Source organism: Heliangelus exortis, chromosome 1, assembly GCF_036169615.1.
Source record: "Heliangelus exortis chromosome 1, bHelExo1.hap1, whole genome shotgun sequence".
Classification (NCBI taxonomy): domain Eukaryota; kingdom Metazoa; phylum Chordata; class Aves; order Apodiformes; family Trochilidae; genus Heliangelus; species Heliangelus exortis.
The window spans coordinates 22,714,301-22,738,279 of NC_092422.1; the positions used below are offsets into that span (position 1 = coordinate 22,714,301).

Below are 23,979 nucleotides of genomic sequence, written 5' to 3' on the forward strand. Positions count from 1 at the left end.
AAATATAAAACATTGCAAAGGGAACTTTCCCTCATATCCCATTATACTTTTGCTTAAATATCGACAGAGCTTTTAGATGGACAACTCACTTTGTCCTGGAAAGAAGGTAAAGCAAACTCTGCAGTTAGCAACCTTCCCACTGCTAAAAAATGTACTACTATCTGGCTGAAATGATCATGGAAATGCTCTTCAGTCTCTCAAGTCAGCAGGCAAAATGATGTGCATAGCTAGGCTGCTGGGAAAGAGAAAGCTCTGCAGGATTGTTGCATTACATTCAGACCAATCTGGATCCTTCTGATCCCCTAAACATGGAGAGCATTCACATAAGATGGGCTATTGGGACCTCAGCAGTCTTCCAGAAGAAAAGGAACTACAAAATTTATAAGACAAATACTAATACAAAGATAGTATCAATTTAATGGGTTTTATAGAAACTGCCTTTTCCAGGATGAGCACTTTCCCCTCTGTGATATTTATACTTCTTAAACGTGTCTGTATGGAGCTTTGTTTTCCCTTCCCAATCAGTCACTTCTCTGTGCTTTCTTGCCCTTTCTTGGGCCTGCTGCCCCAAGCTAATGATTTCTTCAAGCAGATTTTCAGAAGAGACACAAGCCATTAACTCCATGAATCTGAAAAATCCTTCTAGAGTGTTGGATGTTTCAAAGCAAATTAAACTGATTTTTAGATGCTTAAGGTTGTTCCTGACTTTTTGCCACTTCCCCTTAGAGTGCCACCACATAACTGATTTTATCTTCTTTCATTAGGCTTACCTCTGCATTTCTCTAGCCTACATTTTAGCATTTTAGTAAACCACTAGCTATGTCTTTGAGGATTAACACAGTACAATACAGAAAGAAAGTTGCAGAAATGTTAACTTCAGGACACCAAACAGTAAGGATATACACTGAAGGGTGCAGTGTTATCATTCAAACCTGCACAACATGGCAGAAAAGGGAACCCAAAGAAGTGGTACAATATAAAAATAATGCAACACAACCTTTAACCTCATTTCATGTATTTGACTGTTCATAAAGGCAAACTCGTAACAGCTCAGAAATAGACTCAGTTACTTTTTAGAACAGCTTTTAATCTCTCAGACAGTGAATTGGTAAATTTGGCCTTTGATTTGCAATCAACAAGTTGATTTGGCATAGTGATAATGGCCATCTCACAAAAGAAAATAAAATCCTGAAGTCCCATATCTTTTTCAAGGGTTCCTGCATAAATTCCTAAGGATTACTGCTCTATACGAGGCAGCATAGGAGCCCTGGTACCAATGCAGTCATTCCAATATTAGTTTATGGAAATATTTCCCAGATGAAGAAACCTGAGCTAATTTCTTGGACTGAAGTCCAACAGCATCCTGGCTTGTACCAGGAACATTGTGGCCAGTAGAAGGGAAGTGATTGTGCTCCTGTACTTGGCACTGGTGAGGGCACACCTTGAGTACTGTGCTCAGGTCTGGGCCCCTAACCACAGGTAAGACTTTGAGCGAGTTCAGAGAAGGGCAACCAAACTGGTGAAGGGTCTGGAGAACAAGTCCTATGAAGAGAGGCTAAGGAAATTGGGATTGTTTAGTTTGGAGAAGAGGTGGCTGAGAGGAGACCTTATTTTCCCGAAAACTACTTGAAAGGAGGTTGCAGGGAGGTGGGTGTTGGGCCCTTGTCCTGGTTTGGGCCAGGATAAAGGTGATTTTCTGTCTTGTACTTTTGCTTTTAGCTAAGTCTCTTGTAAGTAGTTGCACTTGCTGAAATTAACAGCAAGTTTCTCAGACAGTGTGTGTTTCTAGGACTGATAACACTTGATGTTTATAGTTACTGCTAGAGACTGGTGTGCAGAGCCAAGGGCACTGCACAGCTCTGAGGAAAACATAAAGAGGTCCCACCTGCAGCCCTCCTTTGGGGAGGAACGGACAAGACAGATGCCAGAATTGACCAAACAGAGTATTCCATCCCATATACGTCATCCTCAGTATAAATTTGAGGGATCACGAGGGCCAAGCCAGATTTCCAGCTTCCGGCTGCCTGTCCTTCCTGCCTTTCCTGCTTCCATTCCTTCACCCAGCATCCTGGAAGGACCCCATCCGTTCCTCTGCCTGTGCTCCTGATCCGTGCCAGCCCATATCTGTGTGTTCCTGCCTCCAGTTCCCAACTGCTGCTGACTCCAGGAGTCCAGCCTGGACTTTCCCAGAGCTGCCCTGCAGCCTCGGTGGTGACGTGAGAGCTACTGGGGGAAAGGGGGGAGGAATGTGGTATCCATTTTCTTGTAGTTGTCTTATTCCTCACCAACATATGATAAAATGTCCTGGTTTGGACCAGGATATAGGACTACAGGAAATGGCCTGAAGTTGAACCAGGGGAGGTTTAGACAAGATCTGAGGAAGAAATTCTTTATTGAGAGTCGTTAGGTGTTGGAACGGGCTGCCCAGGGAAGTGGTGGAATCACCATCCCTGAAAGTTTTTAAAAACCATATAGATGAGGTACCTCAGGACATGCAGTAGTGGCCATGTGATACAGATGTGTCACTTTATTTTATTTTATTGGGAGGGGGGACGTTGACAGTTGGACATGGAGATCTTAAGAGGTCTTTTCCAACCATGACAATGCTGTGATTCTGTATCAGCATGGTACTCCACCCAAGACAAGAGAGAGAAATCGGAAGGGTAAAAGAAACTAATTTAGTTGAAGAAAAAAGATGAGAGGCAAAATGCTTAGAAAACAATTGCACACACTACTGCAGAAGTTTTATTGTGCAGTAGCCCCTTGTCCCAGACAGCCTCATATGAAAACTCCATTGCAGGTTTGTTTTATTTCTAGTAAAAGCATTTCTAGCATTTATTCTATTTATCTAGCATTTCTTTTTTTTTTTTTTATTTTACTCTTTCTAGTAAAATTTCTAGTTTTGTATTGCACTTCTTGTTTAAAAAAATTACAACTTGTAGTTTCTTTTAACATCAAATGCAACTTGGGTTTGCTCCGGTGATTAAAAAAAAACAGTTTTCACTTTCCCAGTTCTCAATGCCTACAACAATTCTCCACCATCTAACAAATTATGATGTCAGGCAACACCAAATTTCACAAACACACCGTCTGACCAGCCTGTGCTGCTGATACATGCTACAGAACTGGTACCCAAATGGCCAGACAAGCTGTTTTAACTGACATCTGCTCCTGCTCTTGTACTTGAATTACCCTCTTGGGTTACCCCATCTTCAGCTGCTTCAGAGTTGATGCCAGATCATGTTTTATCTCTTTATCTATTTTGCCTCCACCTTGTGAGGTAGAGAAAGTGAGCTGCAGTTCTTTTATCCCAAACAAGGGCTGCTTTAAGCAGCCATCAAGTTTCTGATGCCTTCCATGTGCATTCAATTTGGCACCATCAGTAACACTGGTTGCATCTGCACAATTGTCATGAATGTCAAAACAGTTTAGACACATAGCTATTGAGAAACATTTAAATTTCACTTCATCAAAAATCACTAACTTCAAAATAAAGTAACTCCTACCATGACTATCTTGAAAAATTTAGCCTGTGACTGCTGACAGAAGGGTATCTTCTTGCACTGTTGGTTGACCAAGCAAGGGTGTGCTTCAGATTGGTCTTCACAAAAGCTGAGGGCTCTCATCCCATTAAATCAACAAAATGTTACATACTGGAACAATTAACTTACAGCTTGCTTTCCCCAGTCTGCTTAATTGCACCTAAAAAGTAAATTTTGAGATTGGAAGAGAACTTGGAATAGAATCTGTTTTCTTGGGATCACTTTAATACCGGGTACAAGTGGCTGTGCAAGAAATTCCTCTTCTTCTAGCCTGAGTAGACACAAGCATGAAAAGCTGTTTTATTTACCTACCATGAAAGGAAGAGCAGAATAGTTTTACCAGTTTTAGCCCTAGAAAATACAGAAGCACTTTTGTAAAACTAAGGTATTGTCTTCCCAGTCCTACAAACAGGACTTCAACCCCAGGTTATGCATTCTGTAGAATCATGGAATGGTTTGTGTCAGAAAGGACCTTAAAGACCATCTATTCCCAAACCCCCTGGCATGGGCAGGGACACCTCCCACTAGACCATGTTGCCCAAAGACCCACCTGACCTGGCCTTGAATATTTCCAGACAAGGGGCATCCACAACTTCCCTGGGCAACCTGTCCCAGTGTCTCTCCACCCTCACACTGAAGAATTTCTTCTAATGCCTAACCTAAATCTCCCCTATTTCAGTTTAGCCCATTACCCCCTGTCCTACCACTCCATCAAGTCCCTCCCCAGCCTTCTTGTAGGCCCCCTTCAGCTACTGAGAGGCCAACATGAGGTCTCCCCAGAGCCTTCTCCAGGCTGGACAACCCCAACTCTCTCAGCCTGTCCTCACAGGAGACAAGCTACATGTGCTGTATCTCCACCTCATGCAGTTTCTCTTACAAATCTTGTTTCTCCACAGACAAATCTAGAAGAGAAGGATCTATGACCATAAAAATTTACCATAAGAAATTATTTCAGAAGGTAGAAAACAGGTTAGTGTCCTTGAAACAACAGAGGAAGCCAAACCTTTTTCTTTTGGGGAAGATAAACCACGACATTACAGAAAATAGTAACGCAGAACCTTTTTCCCTTACAAAGAAAGCTGCAGCCATCATTGCATTCTGTGGAAAACTTCATTTTCAGGGTAAACATACAGGCTCTGTGTCCACCAGAGCAACTCAGAATGATCAGTCCCACCTATGTACTGCTTCCCAGTTACAGTGAGCCACAAGATAAGCATCAAGCTCTTAGTCTTAGATTGAACTGTATGATTTGGACACAAAAAAAAGCAAGTAGGAGACATTAAATTTAAAAAAACAACCCAGAAAATAGCACACCCCCCCCCTGCTTTACCAGTGGCTGGGCTAATAGCAAGTCTCAGTTAGTGGCCATTTGCTGATGCCTAAAAAAAAGGGTGCAAGAACTGGGCAATAAGAACCTGGCATTTTGCACAGGATTCTGTCCCAGGTTTCAGTAGCATGAGCTGAAAGTTTTAGCACAGCATTATGCAGCAAACTGAACAGGACTTTCACGTCAAGCAACAAAATTCTGTGTCCTATATTATTTTGGATTTGATCCACAAATTAAAAATTCAATGCAGTTCCAGATGAGTTCTCAAATCAGAGCCAACAAGAGCATGACAGGGGCAGCTCTTCATGATATTTTCACATAGATGTTCATGCTAAAACCACCACAGGGCCCACTGCTCCTGCTGAAATCACCCTTTTCTATTAAATGTGTGTAGTCTAACACAGTTCCAACTTACTTAGAAAGTAGCACACTATTCGGAATTTGTCTATGATAATATTTGAGGTCTTTGGTCGAGGAATGGTGTAACCTAAAGACTAGACTGTTACAGAAAATAAATACTTTACTCTGATCTAGGTCTTCTAAGTGCAAGCCAGGTGATGTTGCATCTTAATATAAGTAGTGAGGAAACAAATGTCTTCTCCAAAGCATTAACAACTCCTACCTTAGCAGCTTCCAAACAAGATTTAAAGCTCTAATGCTGTGCCTCTTGGCTACACACAGACGTCTTTATACTAAACTACTGAAAGAAAAATTATTTTTATGCATGCTTGCTTCTTCCCCAAGAGAACCTTGTTCTTTTTCTGTTCTGTGTGGAAATGAGAACATATTACTTCTGTGTAGGAAGTGATTCTCATTTGGAATAATGTAGTGAAGACAAATACCCACGTGGGGCAGACAGAGGCTTTTGCCAGTGCCATGACCCTGCTGGATACAAATGAATATGTAGTAAGCTGCATCCCTACCGGCTGTAACAAAGGAAAATCAGTGTGACTGGTGAGAACTGGTGTTCACCCTGAGATTAGTAACTCAAAAGTAACATTGGAGGAGGTGAACAACTGTGCCTGAAGACCAGTAGTGGAAAGTAGCATGAAGAAGAAAATAGTACCAGCAGATAGAACAGTTAGTGATAGGATGACAGCATAAAGAAAAGTATCTCATGACTTATGTAATACTCAGGAGGTCCCGAACACAACCCCTGTAAGGGGTAAATCAAACCTCAGGGGAAGACCCAAGTCCTAAAGGTCTCAAGAAAGGAAGCACTAATGCCTCTCACTGCCAGATCCAAAACAAAGTCAGCCCTCATTTGGAGCAGGCAAAGCACCACCCCACCCTGAGCAAGAGAAGCCATCACGGGTGCCCTACCCCAGCTCACCTCTCAGGGTGCAGCAGCAGACAGCAGGTAGCTGTGAGCAGCTCATCAGCCTGCCCCGTGCTTCAGTTGCCATCACAACAGCTGAAGTAGGGCTATGCTTAGTATTAATAAAACAGTAATTACAATTGGTAAAACATTATTATTTAACCGCAAAATGACTGCAGTTGTATTTATGACAAATGACAAAAAAACTCCCAACTGCATAGGATAAAGAGGATACCCTGTCCAAGATTCCCAGTTATTCATGGAGCTGTGTCAGGTTCGACATCGTTCCCTGCCCCAAAGTTCTTGCAATCTGCTACTGAGAATAAATGTTAGCAATCCACTTCTAAACAGAAATCAGAAATTAATGGAGAATATAAAGAGTGAAAGGCACCTCCAGGAACTAGAGACTGCTCAAGGACAGAGAGGAGAAAGCTTGACAGAAGGAAAGATATTTTTGGCAGCTAAGAATAGGTGGTGATGGGGAAAAAGATGGGACATGAATTATGAGAGAACACAAGACCAGCAGATAATTGAGATAATGTAAACCTTCTAAATTATATCCTGAACTGATTTTCATCAAGCTAACAATAATGAGAGAGCATTAATCCCAGGCCCAGAAAAGTAATTAGGCACCATTCCCAGATCTTCACTGGAAGTTTGACACCCAAGTATCCAGGTTCAACTACTGAGCTTCACTATTATTCAAAAACAAGAGCAATCTATGGATTTCTTGTGACAGATTTACTGATATATTTAAATGCATTTTTACAAATCACTGGCTCTACTAATGACTCCAGAAACTCCTGAAACTTTCAGAGTAACAAAAGTAACACAATCTTTGCTGTTCATATTGCGAACTTTATTTCAAAAACTTATGCAGTATAAAATCAAATGTATTTTTCTTCAATAAATACAATTACTTTAAAAATTCCTGTTATTTCACATTATTTAACTTCGTGCCAAGCTATGCTTATGTTGAATTAAAATAACATTTATGCAAATTTATAGTCTGTGTTTAATGTGTACAGCAGCCTACACCAAGCTCCTCCAGACTGTAACAATATAACTCCACCTAAGTCCTTCACGTTGTGCTTGTGTATCAAGGACCTAAAATTTTTCAAACACTTGAATATAACCATATAAAATGTAAGGTGGCAGGTCCTTGCTATTTATTTATAATAGGCATACTCTTGGAAGAGAAACAGTGTTGAAACAGCAGCTTCCCAAGCAGCAGAGACCCTCCCTGGGATGTTGGACACCAGACAGGAAAACCATCCAGTAAAAAGCACGAAAATGGCTTCTTCCACCAAAATCACACAAGACAGAAAGAATGAATAAAGTTCTCTTTTCAACTTCGGAACAAGCATTTTTTTAACATTATGATCCCAACACCAGAGTTCACCCAGCCCCCTTGAATATTTAACGCGACACAACTTTAGTAATTGAATGTTCTTTTGTTTTTTTCCCCAAAAACATAAGTGTTCAATTTCCCCTCCTTCGTTTAGGAAAGCTTAATTTCACCAAAAATCGCAAAACAGGGTGCGCTGCTTCCACACCCGTGTGCTGAAGGGCACAGCCCGGCACCACCCGAACCGGGGCCGCCGAACACCACGAAGGCCCCGCCCCTCCTCGTACACCCAGGTCCCCGGGCTGACACGGGCCAGCACGGCCCGCCGAGCGGGACTGAAGGAGGTGCCTCCACCCCCCCCCGCCGCCCTTCCCCCCGCACAGGAGGGCGGCTTCAGGCCCCATTGGGAAGCAGCCGCGTCTCTTCACGTCGCAGCAGCTGCTTCACCCTCGGCCCTTGGGCAGGCGAGGCGGTGAGGCGAGCGCCCTGCCTTCCACCACCCACCGTTCCTCGTCCCGGAGGAAACAGCCCCGGTGGTGGCTGCTTGAGACAGCGGCAGCACGAAGAAGGGGCGGAGGGGCGGCTGCTGGGGTCCCGCTGAATGCCTCGCTCGCTCCTTTCCTCCCTCCCCCCCGCCAACAACGGCGGCAGCGCTGCCCGCCAGCCCCGTCCCGTCCCGTCCCGTCCCGTCCCGTCCCCTCCCTTCCCGCCCTTCCCCAGGGCCTGGCGCGCGCTGGGGGAGGGGCGGGGCCCCGCCCGCGGACAGCGCCCCGCGGTGCGCGCGCAGCCCCCTCCCGTTTCCTCTTTCTCTCCCCCTCCCCCTTTTCCGCCTCTACCGCTCGGAGCGCGCGCGCGCCGCTGTGACGTCAGCGGCGGGCGGAGCCGGGGGGGGAGGGCGGGGCGAGGCCGCCGGCTCGCGGGGCGGCAGCGCCACCTGGCGGACAGCGGCGAGCGGCAGCGCAGCGCCCGCGACCCGAGCGCGCCCCCTACCGACCCGGGAAGCCGCGGGGGAAGGGCTCGGCCGGGAGGGACCCGGGACCCGGGACCTGGGACCCGGGAACCACCCCCGCCTCGCCCGTTGCTCCTCCGCTCCCCGACCCGGCAGGCGCCGACCGGGGGTTCGCCCGCTCGGGCTCTGCGAGGAGCCCCGCCGTGCCGGCAGCGCTGCGGCCCGGGGGCAGGCGGTCCTCCAGAGGGCGAGGCTGAGCGGCGCAGCCCCCTCCTCCCAGCCCTGCGAGAGGGCCCGGGTCATCCCCGTTGTCTCCGGGGCCGCCGGGGCCTTCAGAGGCGGGGGGGAGGAGCTGCCGCGGTCCGTGAGGGGGACGCTGAGTTGCACCTCGCCTCGCTCCTTCCACAGCAGCTTCCCCCGGGCTTTGTCTGGGGATAACAATTGTCACAGCCGCGGGTGGCTCTGCTTCCCCATGGAATAACTGTTCCCTAGGCTGTGCCTCAGTTTCCCCAGTCCGAGACCGGGCATGCAGAGCCTTGTCTGCACATCTAAGCAGAGGTAGAATTACAAGTAATTTAAAGACCATCAGATATTCAGGAATATTTCTGCAGCTGCGCTCATTAGTGAGTAGTTATTGCGTTTTCTGGTCAAAACTACAGTTACTGGCCTAACAAGCACTGCATTTAAAAATGGCTAAGGCTGCATCTAAATACTTAGGTACACACGTTTCTGAAAATTTATGTTTGGCACAGACAATCTGCCTCTCTGCTGTACCTGGCAGGTGTCAGAATAAGCTGAAGTCGAGGCTGAGTCTGTTCAACTTTGGAAAAATAATTGTGTTAAATCTGAGATCTGATTATATTGCCTTGATTGCAAAAGTCTTATGAATAATAGGAACTATGTGGATAATGTCAGGCAGTTAAAAACGTGAAATTGCCCAGGTTCTCTCAAGGCAACACTGGTTGTCAGAAGCACAGGGCTCTGAAATCATAATTTTGTTTAACTGGTGGTACTGCTGTTTACTTTGGGACAGTTGATTACTGCTGTTAGTGGAGAGGCAGCAAGGCCTAGAAACGTTTAAAATTAAGCATTTCTGAAATAATTTAAGATTTGCTTATTTGGTTTGACATATTAAAATAAGCCTTGATTGGGAAGATAAGGATATTCTCATTTTCTTACTTTTCTGATGATAGGTAAAGGTTTTTCTTCAAAGACCATTACATTTTGTAGTATGAAAGGGCAGGATATAGGGAGGGAGAAGGATACAAGTTCTGGAAGCTAAAGTCAGGCTGTAATCACTGTTCCATTAATTACCAAGTGTGAAGTCTGGTAGAGAACCAGGTCCACATTTGGAGGCTTAGCCTCCTAGCTTGACATCACTACACTCAGGAGAAAGAGGTAGAACAGAGGATCAAGGCTTTGCAGCCTAACTTTGAATCATTTTACAGTACACCTCCTAGTGCCAGGAGCACTTAATTTTAATTGTAATCCTTTTCATTTGGTTCCATACAAATTATAATAAGCAAAACTCAAATATCTGTTCTTCCTTAATAAACAAAACACAAGCATAATTGGGCCATATCAACCAAAATATTGTTTAAATGCCTTTAAAAAAATAAGTTCTCAGTTTTTCCCTCAGGATGGTCTAGTTTTCATTGACTTCCTGTCCTAAGTGTTCATTACTGGAATTTATCATTTTAATTAAAATGCTAAATGCTGTTCTGCCTCGGTGTTGCTCAACTGCATGAATTCTGAGTATTTTTGACGGTTTCAAGACTGTCTAAAAGACAGGAAGAAATACCTGAGAGAGCAGACTTCTAACTCTGATCAAAATTAGTGGCTGGAGACTCAAATGACTGCCTACTGTAAGCTGAACACAAGAAGATAACAGCCCCTATCATTCCTCAGCTGCCACTGAGGAGCTATGTGTGCTAAATGTTCAGTAAGCAGAAAGATATTTGCAGCTGAAGCTCATGTCCTTTGCCAGAATCATGGATTCCGGGACAAAGGGACAGGGGTGACATATTCAGGTACAGAGGGAACAGTGGGAGGTGGAAACTGGAGGTGGGGAATAGATCAGGGAGCAGGAGGTGCTAAAAGGTGTGAGCTCAGAGGCCAGAGGAAAGCAGGATGCATTGGTCCTGCAGAATGTCAGCATGCTAATCTTAAATCTGAAAAACACTTTGGAATGATTCTTCACTTTTCTGAGATAATCATCTTGGGGTGATAAGGTGAATTCTGTAGAAACAGCAGGACAATAGATTTTTGCTTCCTACCCCGAGACACTTGATTTTATAAATGACTTTTTTTCCATTATGAAGGACTCCTAGTCCCTGAACAACAAATGGATGAAAAATTGTGAGGGAGGTGATGGGTTGTTCAGTTCTGATTTGGTGATTTTCTAGGATTTGTGTCACTGATCCCACATGCTTTTTACATTTTTTCATAAGGAGAAAAGAGGTTTCTCAATAACTTCTGTTTAGGTGTCAGCCCTGCCAAATTTCTCCTTGCAGAGCACCAGTGAATTCAGTGAACTTCATTAGAAGCCCATGTCTAGTGGTGGCCAAGGATCAAGAAGCAATGTAGTTGGTGCCTCTCTGAAATAATGTTCAGAGAACCTGTTCAAGCCAGGGTGCAGAGTAGTGGTTAAGAAAAGTCACATAAAAGAAATTTAAACAAGTATTGCAGCAGAATAAATAAATTGTAGCAGAAAGGTACATTACTGAAAATCTTCTGGAAAAAAAGTCATTAGGAGTGAGGAAGTAAGCTGGTGTAACTAATAATCCAGTTTGACACAAACAGTAATTTCAGTTTGTGTTTTGTTTTTTTTTTGTTTTTTTTTTTTCCTAGGTTTTGAATTGGTCAAAGTTAAAGGGAGGTGGAAGCAAGTTTGAGTATACTGTTGAAATCAGAAAATCATTATACTTAGTGACCAGATAAAACTAGCTTCAGGTATTATTTATAGTACATGTACATTGTTCAGTTTTTATGTTTGGTATCCTCTCCTTGAGAGGGCTTATGGGTTGCAGCATTTCAGTTATAAGAAGCTTGTCAAAATGACATAAGGACACTGATCGTGGCAACAAATCTCCTTGTGTAAGTTTTTTTTTAAGTGAGAGAGATGAGTGAAGAGGTGCATTTTTCTTTTCATTGTCTAAGTTTCTTAAATGCCTGCACTTAATCAGATGGGATCTCCCTCTGGAGTTCTTCAAAGGCATCCATGTCTTTTCCTCTGACTGTATCAGGAATTTATGTGCTACATTTGACAGATTGCTTTTTCTATGATGTGGAAACTGGAGACATTCCCTAACACCCAGATCCAGATAATATTCTGCCAATGTCTTAACTCCAGGTTAAGGCAAGACCTGGTGTGCACCATCTCCACTCCCACTCCCTCGCTTCCTCCCCCATCACTGGTTTCTCTGGGAAGAAAATTAAACCGTGTGAGCAGCAAACCTACTCCACCAGGATGTGTGCATGGTCAGGAACCACAGGTAGTTAGATATCTACATTTTCAGTTAAAACTAATTGCCAAAATTCTAGAGATCAGATTCCAGCCCTCTCTGACTAAGCTGATAAAACCAACAAAAGCTTTCAACCTGGAGCAGCATGTAGTCTTACAGACAAAGTTTTGGATGAGCCACAGGCTCTATCAATTACACTTTTTGCAGGTCACCTCTCTGTATTGCTGGGTTCTTTTTCACCACCCTTTATTCCATACATTGATATATATGTTCTTACTACCTGCCTATGCTAAAAGCCACTATAATATATATATATATATATATATAAACTACTATGATACTCTACTGTAATATATGTTCTCTAAATGACAAGAATACTTATGTCAAACATAAAAACTAAGAAGGAATTAGGTGGAGCTTAAATGCTGAATTTAAGATCATCACCTAATGCAGAAGAACAATTACCTGTCTGTGCATGCCTATGATCCTTGATCCCTTACTCATTTACAGAGTATGTATTTTGTCTTATATTTTTAATTGTTAATGATAATTGTCTACTGCAGAATTGTAACTGCATTTTTTTCTTTAAGAGATCAGAATCACAGACATAAATAGCATGAGTCAGTGATCGAAATAACTTTCAGGAACTTCACTATTCATGGTATTTGTAAGCTCAAGTTCTATCCTTTTAGAATAAAAAAAAGTAGAAGGGAAGTATGTGGAAATGTTTTATTATTACTTCATAGTGTTGACTCGTGTATTTTTCTCCCCTTGGACATCTTACTTTATGATCCAGACTCATAACTAAATCATAAACTGAGATACAGCATAGTGTTTATAGATTTTAGCATGTCCTGTTTAGCTTGGGAAAAACACAACTCTGTTAAAACTATAAACCACATTCTTTTAAAGGAATCAGTTTGATCTCAATTATGACGAAAAATTGCTTTGATTGAGTTGTGAGATTGTGGCCCAGAGCTTGAAAAAATCTGTCATTTTGAGAATATGATGGTCACTAAATAGCAACAATTACTGTTACCAGAACCTTAAGGCTTTTCTGTCCTTGCTTAAGATATCTGGTGCTGGAATGTGGGGTGTTGCGAGAGAGGAGTAACCTCTAGCAGCTATTTTTAGAAATTTACAGGAGTTTTGCGAAATCTTCAAGACACAAATTTGCTAGAAATGTTCTGAAGCAGGTGAAGCTGTAAGCTTGACCTTGTCTCAGGGTTTGCATGATCAAGCAGAGGTTTAGCCTACCCATTACTGACCACCAGCTCTAATGTACATTGTATTTTGAGTACCTTAGTGTTATTTGCACTTGCCTGGCTCTTAGTGAAGTACCATAACTGAAAGCATTTGAAAATTCCATTTATCTATGTTAAGGTATTCGATAAGCTTTATTTATATTTTAAAAAGGAATTTTATTTTAAAGGAACAGGAAAATATTATTGTTTGGAATTACTGAGAGATTTATAAGAAAGAGTAGAAGAAACTAGTAGCAGCAGTGATATTTTCTATTCACAAATATTTCAGTTCCATGTGATAGGCAATATTTTAGCAAAACCCTGCCAATCACAATAATCCAAAGGTCAATTGACATAACTTTAGCAAATAGCTGAAAACAAACAATTCCTAGCCTAATTCAAGGTGGCTAGGATTTTAGCTATCTCCTCCAATTATGTAGCTTACTCAAGATTTATAAAGTGTAATTTGAAATGCAGTAGACTTAACAATAGCAATAATAAGCAAAAATAAGCAAAGTCTTCCTAGCAAAAGCAGCATATGAAGAATTGCAAGATATTCAGGTTTTAAGAGGCATATCTTGATATCCTGGTGAATAAGACTTTATGTGCTGCATTAGCACTTGGGCTATATCCAGACATTCCACGATAAGAGTTGAAGGATCATACTTTGTATTTTAATAGTTTGTCTTAATGCAAAACTTGAGGAACTTAAAGTGACAAGTTCTTCCACTTGCTCTCCATCCCTGATCCCCTCTGTGTAGCTCTGTTGTGATATTGTCACCATTAAAAAGAAAAAAAAAAAAAAGGAAATCAGCAACAAGGGAAATGAGGAAGGAAAGGAAATGAGCTAGAGCACACTTAGCATAATAAACTGGTTAATAAATAGTTTATCCTTACTGGAAAAGAAAAAGGATAGACAATACAGAAACCAGCCCAGTTGCTACTCATCCAGTATTTTGTCAATTTAAAACTTAAAATGCCAAAGTTATAGGAATTTCCTTTGGAATCTTAGTGATTTTTTAAAAAATTTAATTTAGATTTGTCAACTCATCAAACTTTTCTAAGACAGCTTAATTTTGACAACCTTCCTCTGGGGAAAATACCTCTACCTGTCAGCTAAACTACACAAGCTTCTTAGTAGCCCACCTAGCAAGCTGCTGGAGGCTCCTGACATATCATGCCTGGGCTGGGAAATCATTCACTGTCATAGAGAATTTTGAATCTCTGGGGCGTTTTTTCTGACTAGCTCTAAATTTAAAAATAATTACTTAACTTGCAAAACTGAACACTTTTATTTTCCATGCCATACCTAGAATGGGGTTTTTGGGTATATACTGCCAGTTTTAGATTGGATGCATAAACTGAATTTTGCTTCTTAATTTTCTCCAGTTTTCAAGCTCATACTTGCTAGTTTTCCACTTTAATTTTAATTTGCATTGGAATTAAATGCTGTGTGTCCTGAGCTGCTTCTGTCACCACTCCTTAGGATTTACAACCATTTTTTTACACAATTTCTGAATAAGAACACCTATCAAGAAGGTATTTTTATTTTTTTTTAGTTTGTTTTTTTTTTTTAGTGTAGATATCTGCATTCTGGTGAATGCATCTTAAACTCATCTTTACATACTCAACTTTACATACAAGTGGAAACACAAGCAAGGGTGATCTGAGATATAGACTGTAAAAGAATGCATTCCAACTTGCAGCACTTCTTATTCTCATAGTTTGCTGCAGTTTGTATTCCAGGTAATTTTTTTTTTAAAAAAAAAAGTCTTACATGAGAGCACTGAAGGGGCAGTTTTTGCATTTTCTGCCTGTTATTCACATGCAAAGTTCAGACTTTGTCATGTCTGAAAAATTCGGTTACAAAAGCATTTTCTGAGCCTATATAATGTACTTTTGCCTTTACTTCAGAAAGAACTGAGTTTGTCTCTGCTTGCTTGGAATACTGGGAGTTTCCTCTAAGGCTTTTAAAACATGATTTTCTCTTTTAGCATTCCCTTTTTTAATTTTTTTTTTTTTTTTTTTTTTTTTTTTTTTTTTACCTTGGTGGCATAGTGTATCCTCCAAGACAATACTAAAACCATTAGGTCCTTACAAAGTTTTAACACTTCAAGATAGCACCTGAGCTACACTATACAAAACATCAAATGGAGGGCTATTTGGTAGCCTTCTCCCACAGGAGATGCATGCTAGGATTGCAACTTCTATTAAAAAACCAAACCAAACCAAACCAAACCAAACCAAACCAGGGTCTTTGTAGTTTTTTTGCTTCCCAATTTTGGTGGGTTTTTTTGTGTAATCTTTAATCTCCCAAACATAATTCTTTTTCATACATCTATTTTCTACAGTTATTTGTAGTATCTTAGTAAACTCTGATAACACAGCAGATAAAAGTACAGCTTGAGGTGATCCTCAGTTAGCTCCACAGCCCTAGATCCTTAACTTCACAAATATTCAGTACTCTGCTTTCTCTCAGTGCAGGCAGTGATCTTGGTCAGATGTTGCTAATGAAAAGCAGCTGATTGCTGACTGCTAACTTTATATTGCTGTCTTGGCCACTCTGTGTATTCTGTCTTCTAGTTATTGGCTTCATATTCTTTTATCTTAGTCTTGATATATGATGTACTTGTTATAGAATGAAATACATACAAGCTGCAGTGTTAAATTCTGTCATTTCTTGGCAGGGTTAGCAGCTTTTCCTGACATTTTCATGTAAGTAAATCAATCCTTCATTTGTAATGACTTACTACAAAGACACAAAACTAACTACAAAGACACAAAATTGTCATTACATGGCTTCTGAAATTTCACTATTTTACTGTTTGAATAGGAACACTAAATGCTAACTGCAAACTGGACAATGGGTTATATAGCATATCACTAAATACTTCATCACAAAGATTAGGTTAAGGCCAAACAACGTTTCTCTGAATAAAGAGTATAAATAAACTGTTAAATCTGACACTAAAATGTATCCTATTCCAGATGCAGTTTTTGAAACATTGGATTAAAAGTCTAAATGCCAGAGAATTGCAGAATACATAGAAAGTACAGATAGCGAGAGCCCAGTAATACAATACAAAAGTCTGGTGAGATTTTACTGAAGTTAATTTCTGGAGGAAAAAGTTACAAATGCAGGAGCTGGCCTCAGTGCCTTGTCTTTTTTATTTCTGGAGAACTCCAGGCTAATTCAGAGGAGGTTTCCCTCTGCTGCATTGCAATAGTCTTAATCCTGAGATAATTCAAAACTGGTCAAGACTTTTAGTTTGGACGAAAAAACTTCTGATAGGTAAGAGCAGTCAATTTCAGTTTTTAATAAAATTTATTATATTACATACTTAGCTTGGTTAACTGTTAAGGAGAGTCTTGAGGGGGACCACAGTCTCTCCCACAGGAAATAACCACACAAGAATATCATAAAATGAAATCTCAAATCCATCACCCAAAAACTTTTATAAAGATGATTGTATTTTTAAAATGTTTTTAAGTTTCTCCAAATTTGTTTCAAACATGGACCTCAGCATTTGCACAGATCACTAGTTATATGTTAGCTAGTGATGTGACAGTACCCAAATCATCACAGATCCCCAAGTGTGTCAAATCATCAATTCAACATTTGGTCCCAAGGTACTACTAAGGAATTAAGTCCTTTGAAATACCAGGCTAACATTGTTTTTTGAAATGTCACACAAATTAAAACAGAGGGACCCTAGGTATATGACTAGAATCTAATTTTATTAACTGGCCATACACTACCTAGGAAGAATATTCAAAAGCATCTAAATGTTTTATAGAAAGTTCCACAAACCTTTAGTGGGGCTTTTTTACATGTGAGGAAACTTGTAACTCATTTTTTTTACTCTGGCTCAAGAATTTTGCCATACCATGAAATATGCTTTGCAAATTTGTTAATTTAGTAGTGCTCTGGTTCTTGGTTGTAGGTTTTGGCTTGGTTTGTTTTGCTATACTGTAGTTCTGCTGCTGGGCTTGAAAAACCTACCAAATCTTCACCTATCAGTCAAACAAGCTTGAAAATACAACCAAACCCCATCCTCTCAGCTTTTGCACAAGTTTCCAGCCTCACAAGTTGTTCTGCTCACTGCCCATCCCACGGTTTATCCAGAATCTCCATCTGCACTTTGAAGGAACATCTTCAGTGGTGAACAGATCACCAGATTTCTGCAGGTTTCTCTGGTCCCCCCCACCTAAGACTGAGTCTGCAATTCTTGCAGGTACCTATTCCCATGCTCTGGCAGAGGAATGCAGCTCTTCAGAGCCTTGACTTAAGACAGGGCTTATTTTCTGTTGACTTTTGCTCTACCAGGGAGATCTGTGAAACACTCGAATGGTCTCACATTGCACAGGTTCCAGATATTTTCAAATATTTGTAAAGAAGAATTTTCATACACCTCTTTTATTTTATGGGCCTAGTGCAGCCATAAACACGGCATCTTTTTTATGTTTTCTGACAAGAACAACAGCAACACTGCTGTTTCTTGAGGTGGCTGTAGGATTCTGAAGTATCAAATACATGACAAAGGAGGCAGTGTCTGAAAAAAACATAATTCAAGCTACATATGATGAACGTTCTCCCCTGTTAGTGTAATACACCACTTACATTAAGTGTTTTTTCTCCTGAAGCTTTAGACATAGATACAAGCCACTCACTAATACTTAAGGGCAGGGTAAAGCAGGAGTTCCCAAAATTTTGATCATGGGAACATAGTGTGTGCACCTGGAACCATGGTGAGGCTGTGCAACAAAATTCCTTGGCACAGTTCCTCATCAGGACAGGGACAGCTACAGCTAGGATGGGCAGCACAAAAACTTGTGTCAGGCAGTAGTGCAGTCACAGTTCAGGAACAGTTCAGGCCTGAAGATCTTTCATAGTGTTATGAGAACTTCTGAGAGGAGAAAGTTTTACACATTAGCTTGAACAGCCCGAGGATTTCAGACTGTGCAACATGACTCAGTAATCTCACCTTCTGAAATTCTAATATTATTTAATTCAGTACCAAGCTGAAACGTATTTTGTACATTTTCTAAAGTTTGAAAGTCTTTTTCAGTAATTATCATACTTTCTTTATTATTTTGTCCTGGCATTTTAATTTTCAAGGAATCTCACTATATAGATAATATAAATAATATACTACTCAGTTTTGGGGGGTAATGGTATTCTGCAGTACAAATTATTTCAAACTATATGAAGGATTAGCTGCAAAAAAACCCTCTGAATTTTTTAAGTGCTAGTCCTCCCATCACATAAAGGTTTTTTATCAGCTTTGCTTTTGAAAAAGGACAGATTTTGTCCCCTTTGTATTACATCTTTTCTATCAGGAGGGCTTTGGCAGAGCTCAAGCTGGGACTGATGAAAATAGTGTATAGGATATTTTTTACAAACCCAGGGTACATATTTTTTCTAATCTCAACCCAGCAGCTATTGATGCCTGCTGAAGACAATCTTGTGATCTGAAAGACAGGGATGTGCTGATGACAAGAAAGTGCATCTTTTCTGGGGGCATATATATTTTAATTTTTTAAATTATCTATTAATGAACGTGCATATTTATTAAAACATGCAAGAAGCATACAATTCACCAGAGAGATACAGGACAGTCATTTTGATAGTAGCTACACGTTTTCCTATATGATTCCACTATACCAATTCTCTTCTACGTGATCTTTGAGCACATCCATAGTTGACTATCCCTGATTGTACTGTACTGTTATTTTCTAAAGTTCCTATTATTCATAACAGCACCAGCCATATAACAAATCCTCACTTTAGTAAGATGCAAATTTGAACTTACTGTTGCCTTTGATCACATTAAGAAGTAGGACACGAGAAGTGCCATATCCTGATGGAAAATGGTTACATGATTAAGAGTGGGATTAGAGAAAAATGTACTCTGTGCCTATGTTCATTATTATTTTCTCAAATTTGAAAATTAATAAAAGACTTAATAATTAGAGTCTTTAAGCCAGCATTTATTTGACTTTATTATTAAGAGCTGATTGTAGTTACTTATTGACTGGCATTAATGCATCATTGCTAAAGTAATCAGCAGTTCATCTCCTTTCCAAGGCAGGCAAAAACCAAGCATAAACTGTAGAACCTTTCCAAAGCTCAACTCACCATGATTCCACCTCTCAATTCTAGATAATACATGACTGAAATACAGGAGGTGCAAATCTCACAGACACACAAAGGCAATAAGAATGTACAAAGCTCAGTGCATCACTCCTGTCTTAGACAAGTCATGCCCCATTTTCCTCCCCTTAACTTCCTACTCTTTTCCCCCTGGTAATTTTTTCAGCACTCAGCTCTCCTACCTGAGTAGACATCCCATGTCTGCAGAAGGTGAACAAAAAGGAGATAATAATAACTGGACTATTTCTCATGAAAAACTCAGCACAAATTCACAACCATTCTCCTCCTCCAGTTTCACAGTTTCAATTTGATAGTGTAAAGAGAAGAACAAACTTCCAAAGTATGGGAGGAATGGAAGAAGGAATTTTTTTTTCACTCTGAGATGTTCTTTACTGTTTTTTTCTCTTGTATCACAGCATTAGAGAAGAAGAAACTATTGCAGGGCAATTTTCAGATAGATTAAATTCCACCTAAGGTCCAGTGCCTCATTAATGAAAAGAGCAAAGTACCTCTTGGAGAAATACTTCAGTGGCTAAGCAAGGCACTGAGCAGGACTGCAAGAGGCACAAGAACTTAACAGATTTTAGCCATCCCAATATAAGGATAAGAAGCTCACTTTGGCAGACCCAGTTATTGATCACAGTTGTAGGCTTGACTGCTGCTCTGTTTTGATCATTTAAATTGAATGAACTCAATCTAATTTGAGTAAAACAAATTCATTGTGAAAGACAGAATGTTCTGTTTCCTTTCTCCTTGGGTATGATGACTTGATTGAAATATTTACAAGTCACATAGAAGAATATGTATTTTTTAAGGAATCATAATTATCTTCAAAGACTATGCCTTTGAATGCATTTTTGTGGATTTATCACCTCCTACATGCCCTTGTCTATTTATCTTATCTTGCTCCTTTGGTGAACTTCTGGTGTTTGTGAAAAGAAGAAAGAAAACACAGAAGCAAACAAAGTGTACGACAGATGCTATGGAAACTTCCCTATTATGTCACAGCAAATTATTTCAGACTGAACCTGAACTCTTGTGGTCTAAGCTGATACGATGATTGTCAAACTTGTCAGTCAGTAATAGCTGTATAATCAGGATAAAAATTTACCTAATAGTAGTACAAGGACGGGACAAAAAAATTAATGAAAATAAGTCAATAAGCAAGAAAAGGGTAACTGGAAAGCCAAATCATCCATCTTCCTGCCACTAAAGGACTTTCCTGTAACCATTTCCAGAGTTCAACAGGTTTTGGTTTAAATGTCAAAACCCATGGAGCTTTCACAAATCTCCTTTAAGACCTGGCAGTTTTACTGAAACAAAGATTTACTCACGGTGTGAGAGGATGGCACAGCTGCCCCCCTGACACGTGGCTCTCCTGCCATTGCACCAGGCACTCCCATGGCTCTGCAGCTTCCTCCAAAAGGCTTTGACTTTCCCATCTGAAGGCCAAATCCAAACAAAGATACTCATTGCAAATGCTGCCTTAATTACCTAAATTATCTGTTTGGGTCATCTTGTCTCCGTATCTCCTAGGGATTGGCATCTCATTCTTTGTTTGACCCAGCTGAACAAGGTAATGTTCAGTAGAAATATTAGGCTGTCAGAGGCTGGCTGTAAACCAACAAGCAGGTTTGGTTTAGATCTCCCTAAAAGTGTTGAAAGAGACATGGCAAGTGTGCAAGTCAAGCCCCCAGAAGGTCTCCCAGATTCCTCTGTAAGAGCTGGCAGGTTTGGTGCTCTGGGCCTGGCACTGCTCACCAGCTACACAGCTGAGAGGGCAGAGAACAGGGAAAAAGTACGGAGGCTCCTTAATGGATTCTTCCTGAATTAGGAAGGACTTTTGTTTCTTTAAAAACAATTCCTTTTCTAGGATTCTCCTGGAAGTGACACCTGTATGCAACACTTGCCAACAGCTAATTCTTCAGCCTTTCCAGATATTTTTTTAGATATACAGGACCTTGTTTCATCACGGAACAGCTCTGAGAAGAGGATTTACTTGGAGAACCCTGAAATCCAGTGGGGAAAGATACCCAGTTCATAGTCCTGGTGCAGACAGGGTGAGGATGAATGGATACTGGAGTACCCAGCTCATCCTGATGCTTCTAAATTCCTTTCCAGCATGTGGGCTTCATGGCTTGCCCTCTTCTCTCCCTCATTCAATAGAGGAAGCTGTGACAACTTACTAAGATGCCCTAAATATTGTCAACAGAAACAGAAACACTTTGGGCTCCTAGAACAGCTAAGATGGGCTTCCAGAAAGGATTTCCAGTTTGCTGCCATATTGGTGAGACTCTACTTGTCTCTCTACAGCAGCCAACATTAGCAGGATTTCTATACAGGTGAAAGGAGATCTGTGAAAATTCACTTTGTCAAGGGTATGATATCATAATACTTCTTTTTGCCTTATACCTGTCAAATATCTTCAGTGTTTTCCTTGACTGAAATGCTAGTCCTGAAAGTTGCACATACTGTTTTGAGACTGTGTAAGGATAGGATAAGATTACTGATGTAAAGTTGCAAAGTATTCCCTGCTAAAATACAATTATCAGCTGGGACCTGCTCAGTAGAGTTAGAAGAAATGGCAATCTAGAAAAATCTTGTGTTTCAGAAGCTATTCTGAATATTTTATTGCTACTCCACACTGAGCTTTCTGTATGCACAGAGTATAAAGTTTAATATGAAGACTAGAATTAAAATATCCCAGGAAGAATGGCTCGAGATACCACTTCAGAGTTGCCAAGAAAACTTCTGAACAGAATGAAACAAAAAAAAATCATTAATAATATTAGAAGGATACGAATGGTGTAAAAATCCACAGACATTCAAGACAGAAGGGGAGTTTCTCAAGGAAGGTGGGTGGAAAAGATGGATCTATAATGAAGGTACAGAAACTCAATGCTGTGTTTAAGGAGGTGCTTAGTGGTGATGTTACCTAGATCACCATCCCAAAATAAGAAATAACTTGGAAAGTATTTCAGATATGTATACAGACTTGCTTTAAAATCTTCAAAAATTTCCTTCCCCAGTTGAAATAAATGCTATTTTTAATTTAAGAACTCTGCTTGGGCATTAAATGTACCACTGATTACAGGCTCCTGACAAGGGAAAAAAGGTTGCTAAATTTAGAGTTGATGAGACAGCACAGGAAACATATATGGGACTTGTCAAATGGTGGAAATTCAGGGACCATACAGAACTCATAAATTGAACGGAAGTATAATTTGGTTTGTACCACTCAGAAAAGGCAGGTGCTGTATGCCTTTGGAAAAAACGAGTTGTTTTTTTTGTTTTTTCATTTTTTTTTTAATTGGCATCATTGTATGAAATGTTTTCAGTGGAGTTTCTTCCACCTGTAACAGAGCTGGCAGCATCCACAAGTTACATCTACAAGTTATACTTTTTTCCTCTGTGCTCTATTTGTTTACTGTTCAGTGTACTTGGAGATTTGTCTCTGCTTATTAATTGGACTGAAATAAGAAGCTCAACAATTATCACTTAAATGTGTCTAACAGCTACTGAAGAGGGGATTCGGACTCCAGCGTGGGTCCTGGTGACTGCCTGCAAGGGCCAGCCTGGACAAGGTGACAGCCTTTCCTCCTCTCTATGCAAAAAATAGGAGATTTGCAGTCAGTAATAAGTATATTTACTTAGGAATGCCCCTGCAGGGGAGATCTTAATCACTGTTTCCCTGTGAACTCCAGTAGCAAGGATTTAGCCAGGATCTGGGTCAGGGTGCTGTGTGTGATAGCCTGTAACTGCACAGCTGAGGTGATTTGTTTGTTATACTGTTTTTAAGTCCAAGGCTTAACAGTAATGGTTGTTTTTGACAGAATTTTTAAGCCGTGCTGTCTTGATTAAGTTAATTTCTTTCCACTAGGAAGGCATTTTTCCACGGCCCCATTTCTAAATAATAGAATTAACTCACTTGACAGTGACATATATTTCCTTGAACTAGAGTCATGGGGGGAGTTTTTAGTCTGAATAGTAATGTATGACTGCTGCTAACATTTCAGAGACAAGATAATCTTTTTTTTTTTTTTTTTTTTAATTCTTGGAAGCTTTCATGATACATACTTATTTACATAGAAAAAAATCAAACGCAGGACTGCATCCTTGCATCTGTACTGCTTCTGAAATGTTTTGACACATTCTCTGAGATTTACTAGGTAATTTCACATGCCTGCCTGGCAATTTATAATCCATTATTTTGCACTACAAGCTGCATCCTTGAGTTTATTTTATGGCACAGACATAAAGTAAACTAAATGACAACAGCCCCTGGCCTCTCCCTTTTATCTATGGCAATGACCTTCAGTAAACAGGATCCAAAGGATGTTGCACATGGATTTGGATATATATTTATCTTAATAGGAATGTTTCTGAGTAAAAGAGGAAGCCAGCCTTGGCTTAGGGTAGAGTAACAATGCAATTATTGAATAAATTGTCTGTGATGAGCCTCTCAGGGTCAGTGTTGCCTCAAAAGGTGCTTCAAGAGGTGCACTGTTTTGGAGCTGTCTTTGGGCCTTAGCTTTCTAATATCATCTGCTGAAAAAAACCTGTATAAATCTGCCTTATTTATCTGTGATCTGATGCATTTCCACAGTAAAGCTGGGATATCTATGAAATACAG

General features: G+C 40.5%; 1 protein-coding gene across 12 annotated transcripts in view; it reads right to left on the reverse strand.

Moving 5' to 3' along the window:
* The window catches only part of STARD13 (StAR related lipid transfer domain containing 13), a 291,307-nt gene that overhangs the window by 217,854 nt on the left and 49,474 nt on the right, over nt 1–23,979 (reverse strand). For 8 of the 12 annotated variants that reach the window (XM_071737389.1, XM_071737360.1, XM_071737339.1 and 5 more), the window contains one exon: nt 20,681–20,788. The exons of 2 other annotated variants lie outside the window; for them this stretch is intronic. In XM_071737389.1, the coding sequence (XP_071593490.1) occupies nt 20,681–20,788 (108 nt within the window). Of the gene's footprint in view, nt 1–3,850; nt 3,870–19,528; nt 19,718–20,680; nt 20,789–23,979 lie in introns of those variants that run through there. 2 more of the 12 variants (XM_071737418.1, XM_071737429.1) reach the window with 2 other exon arrangements.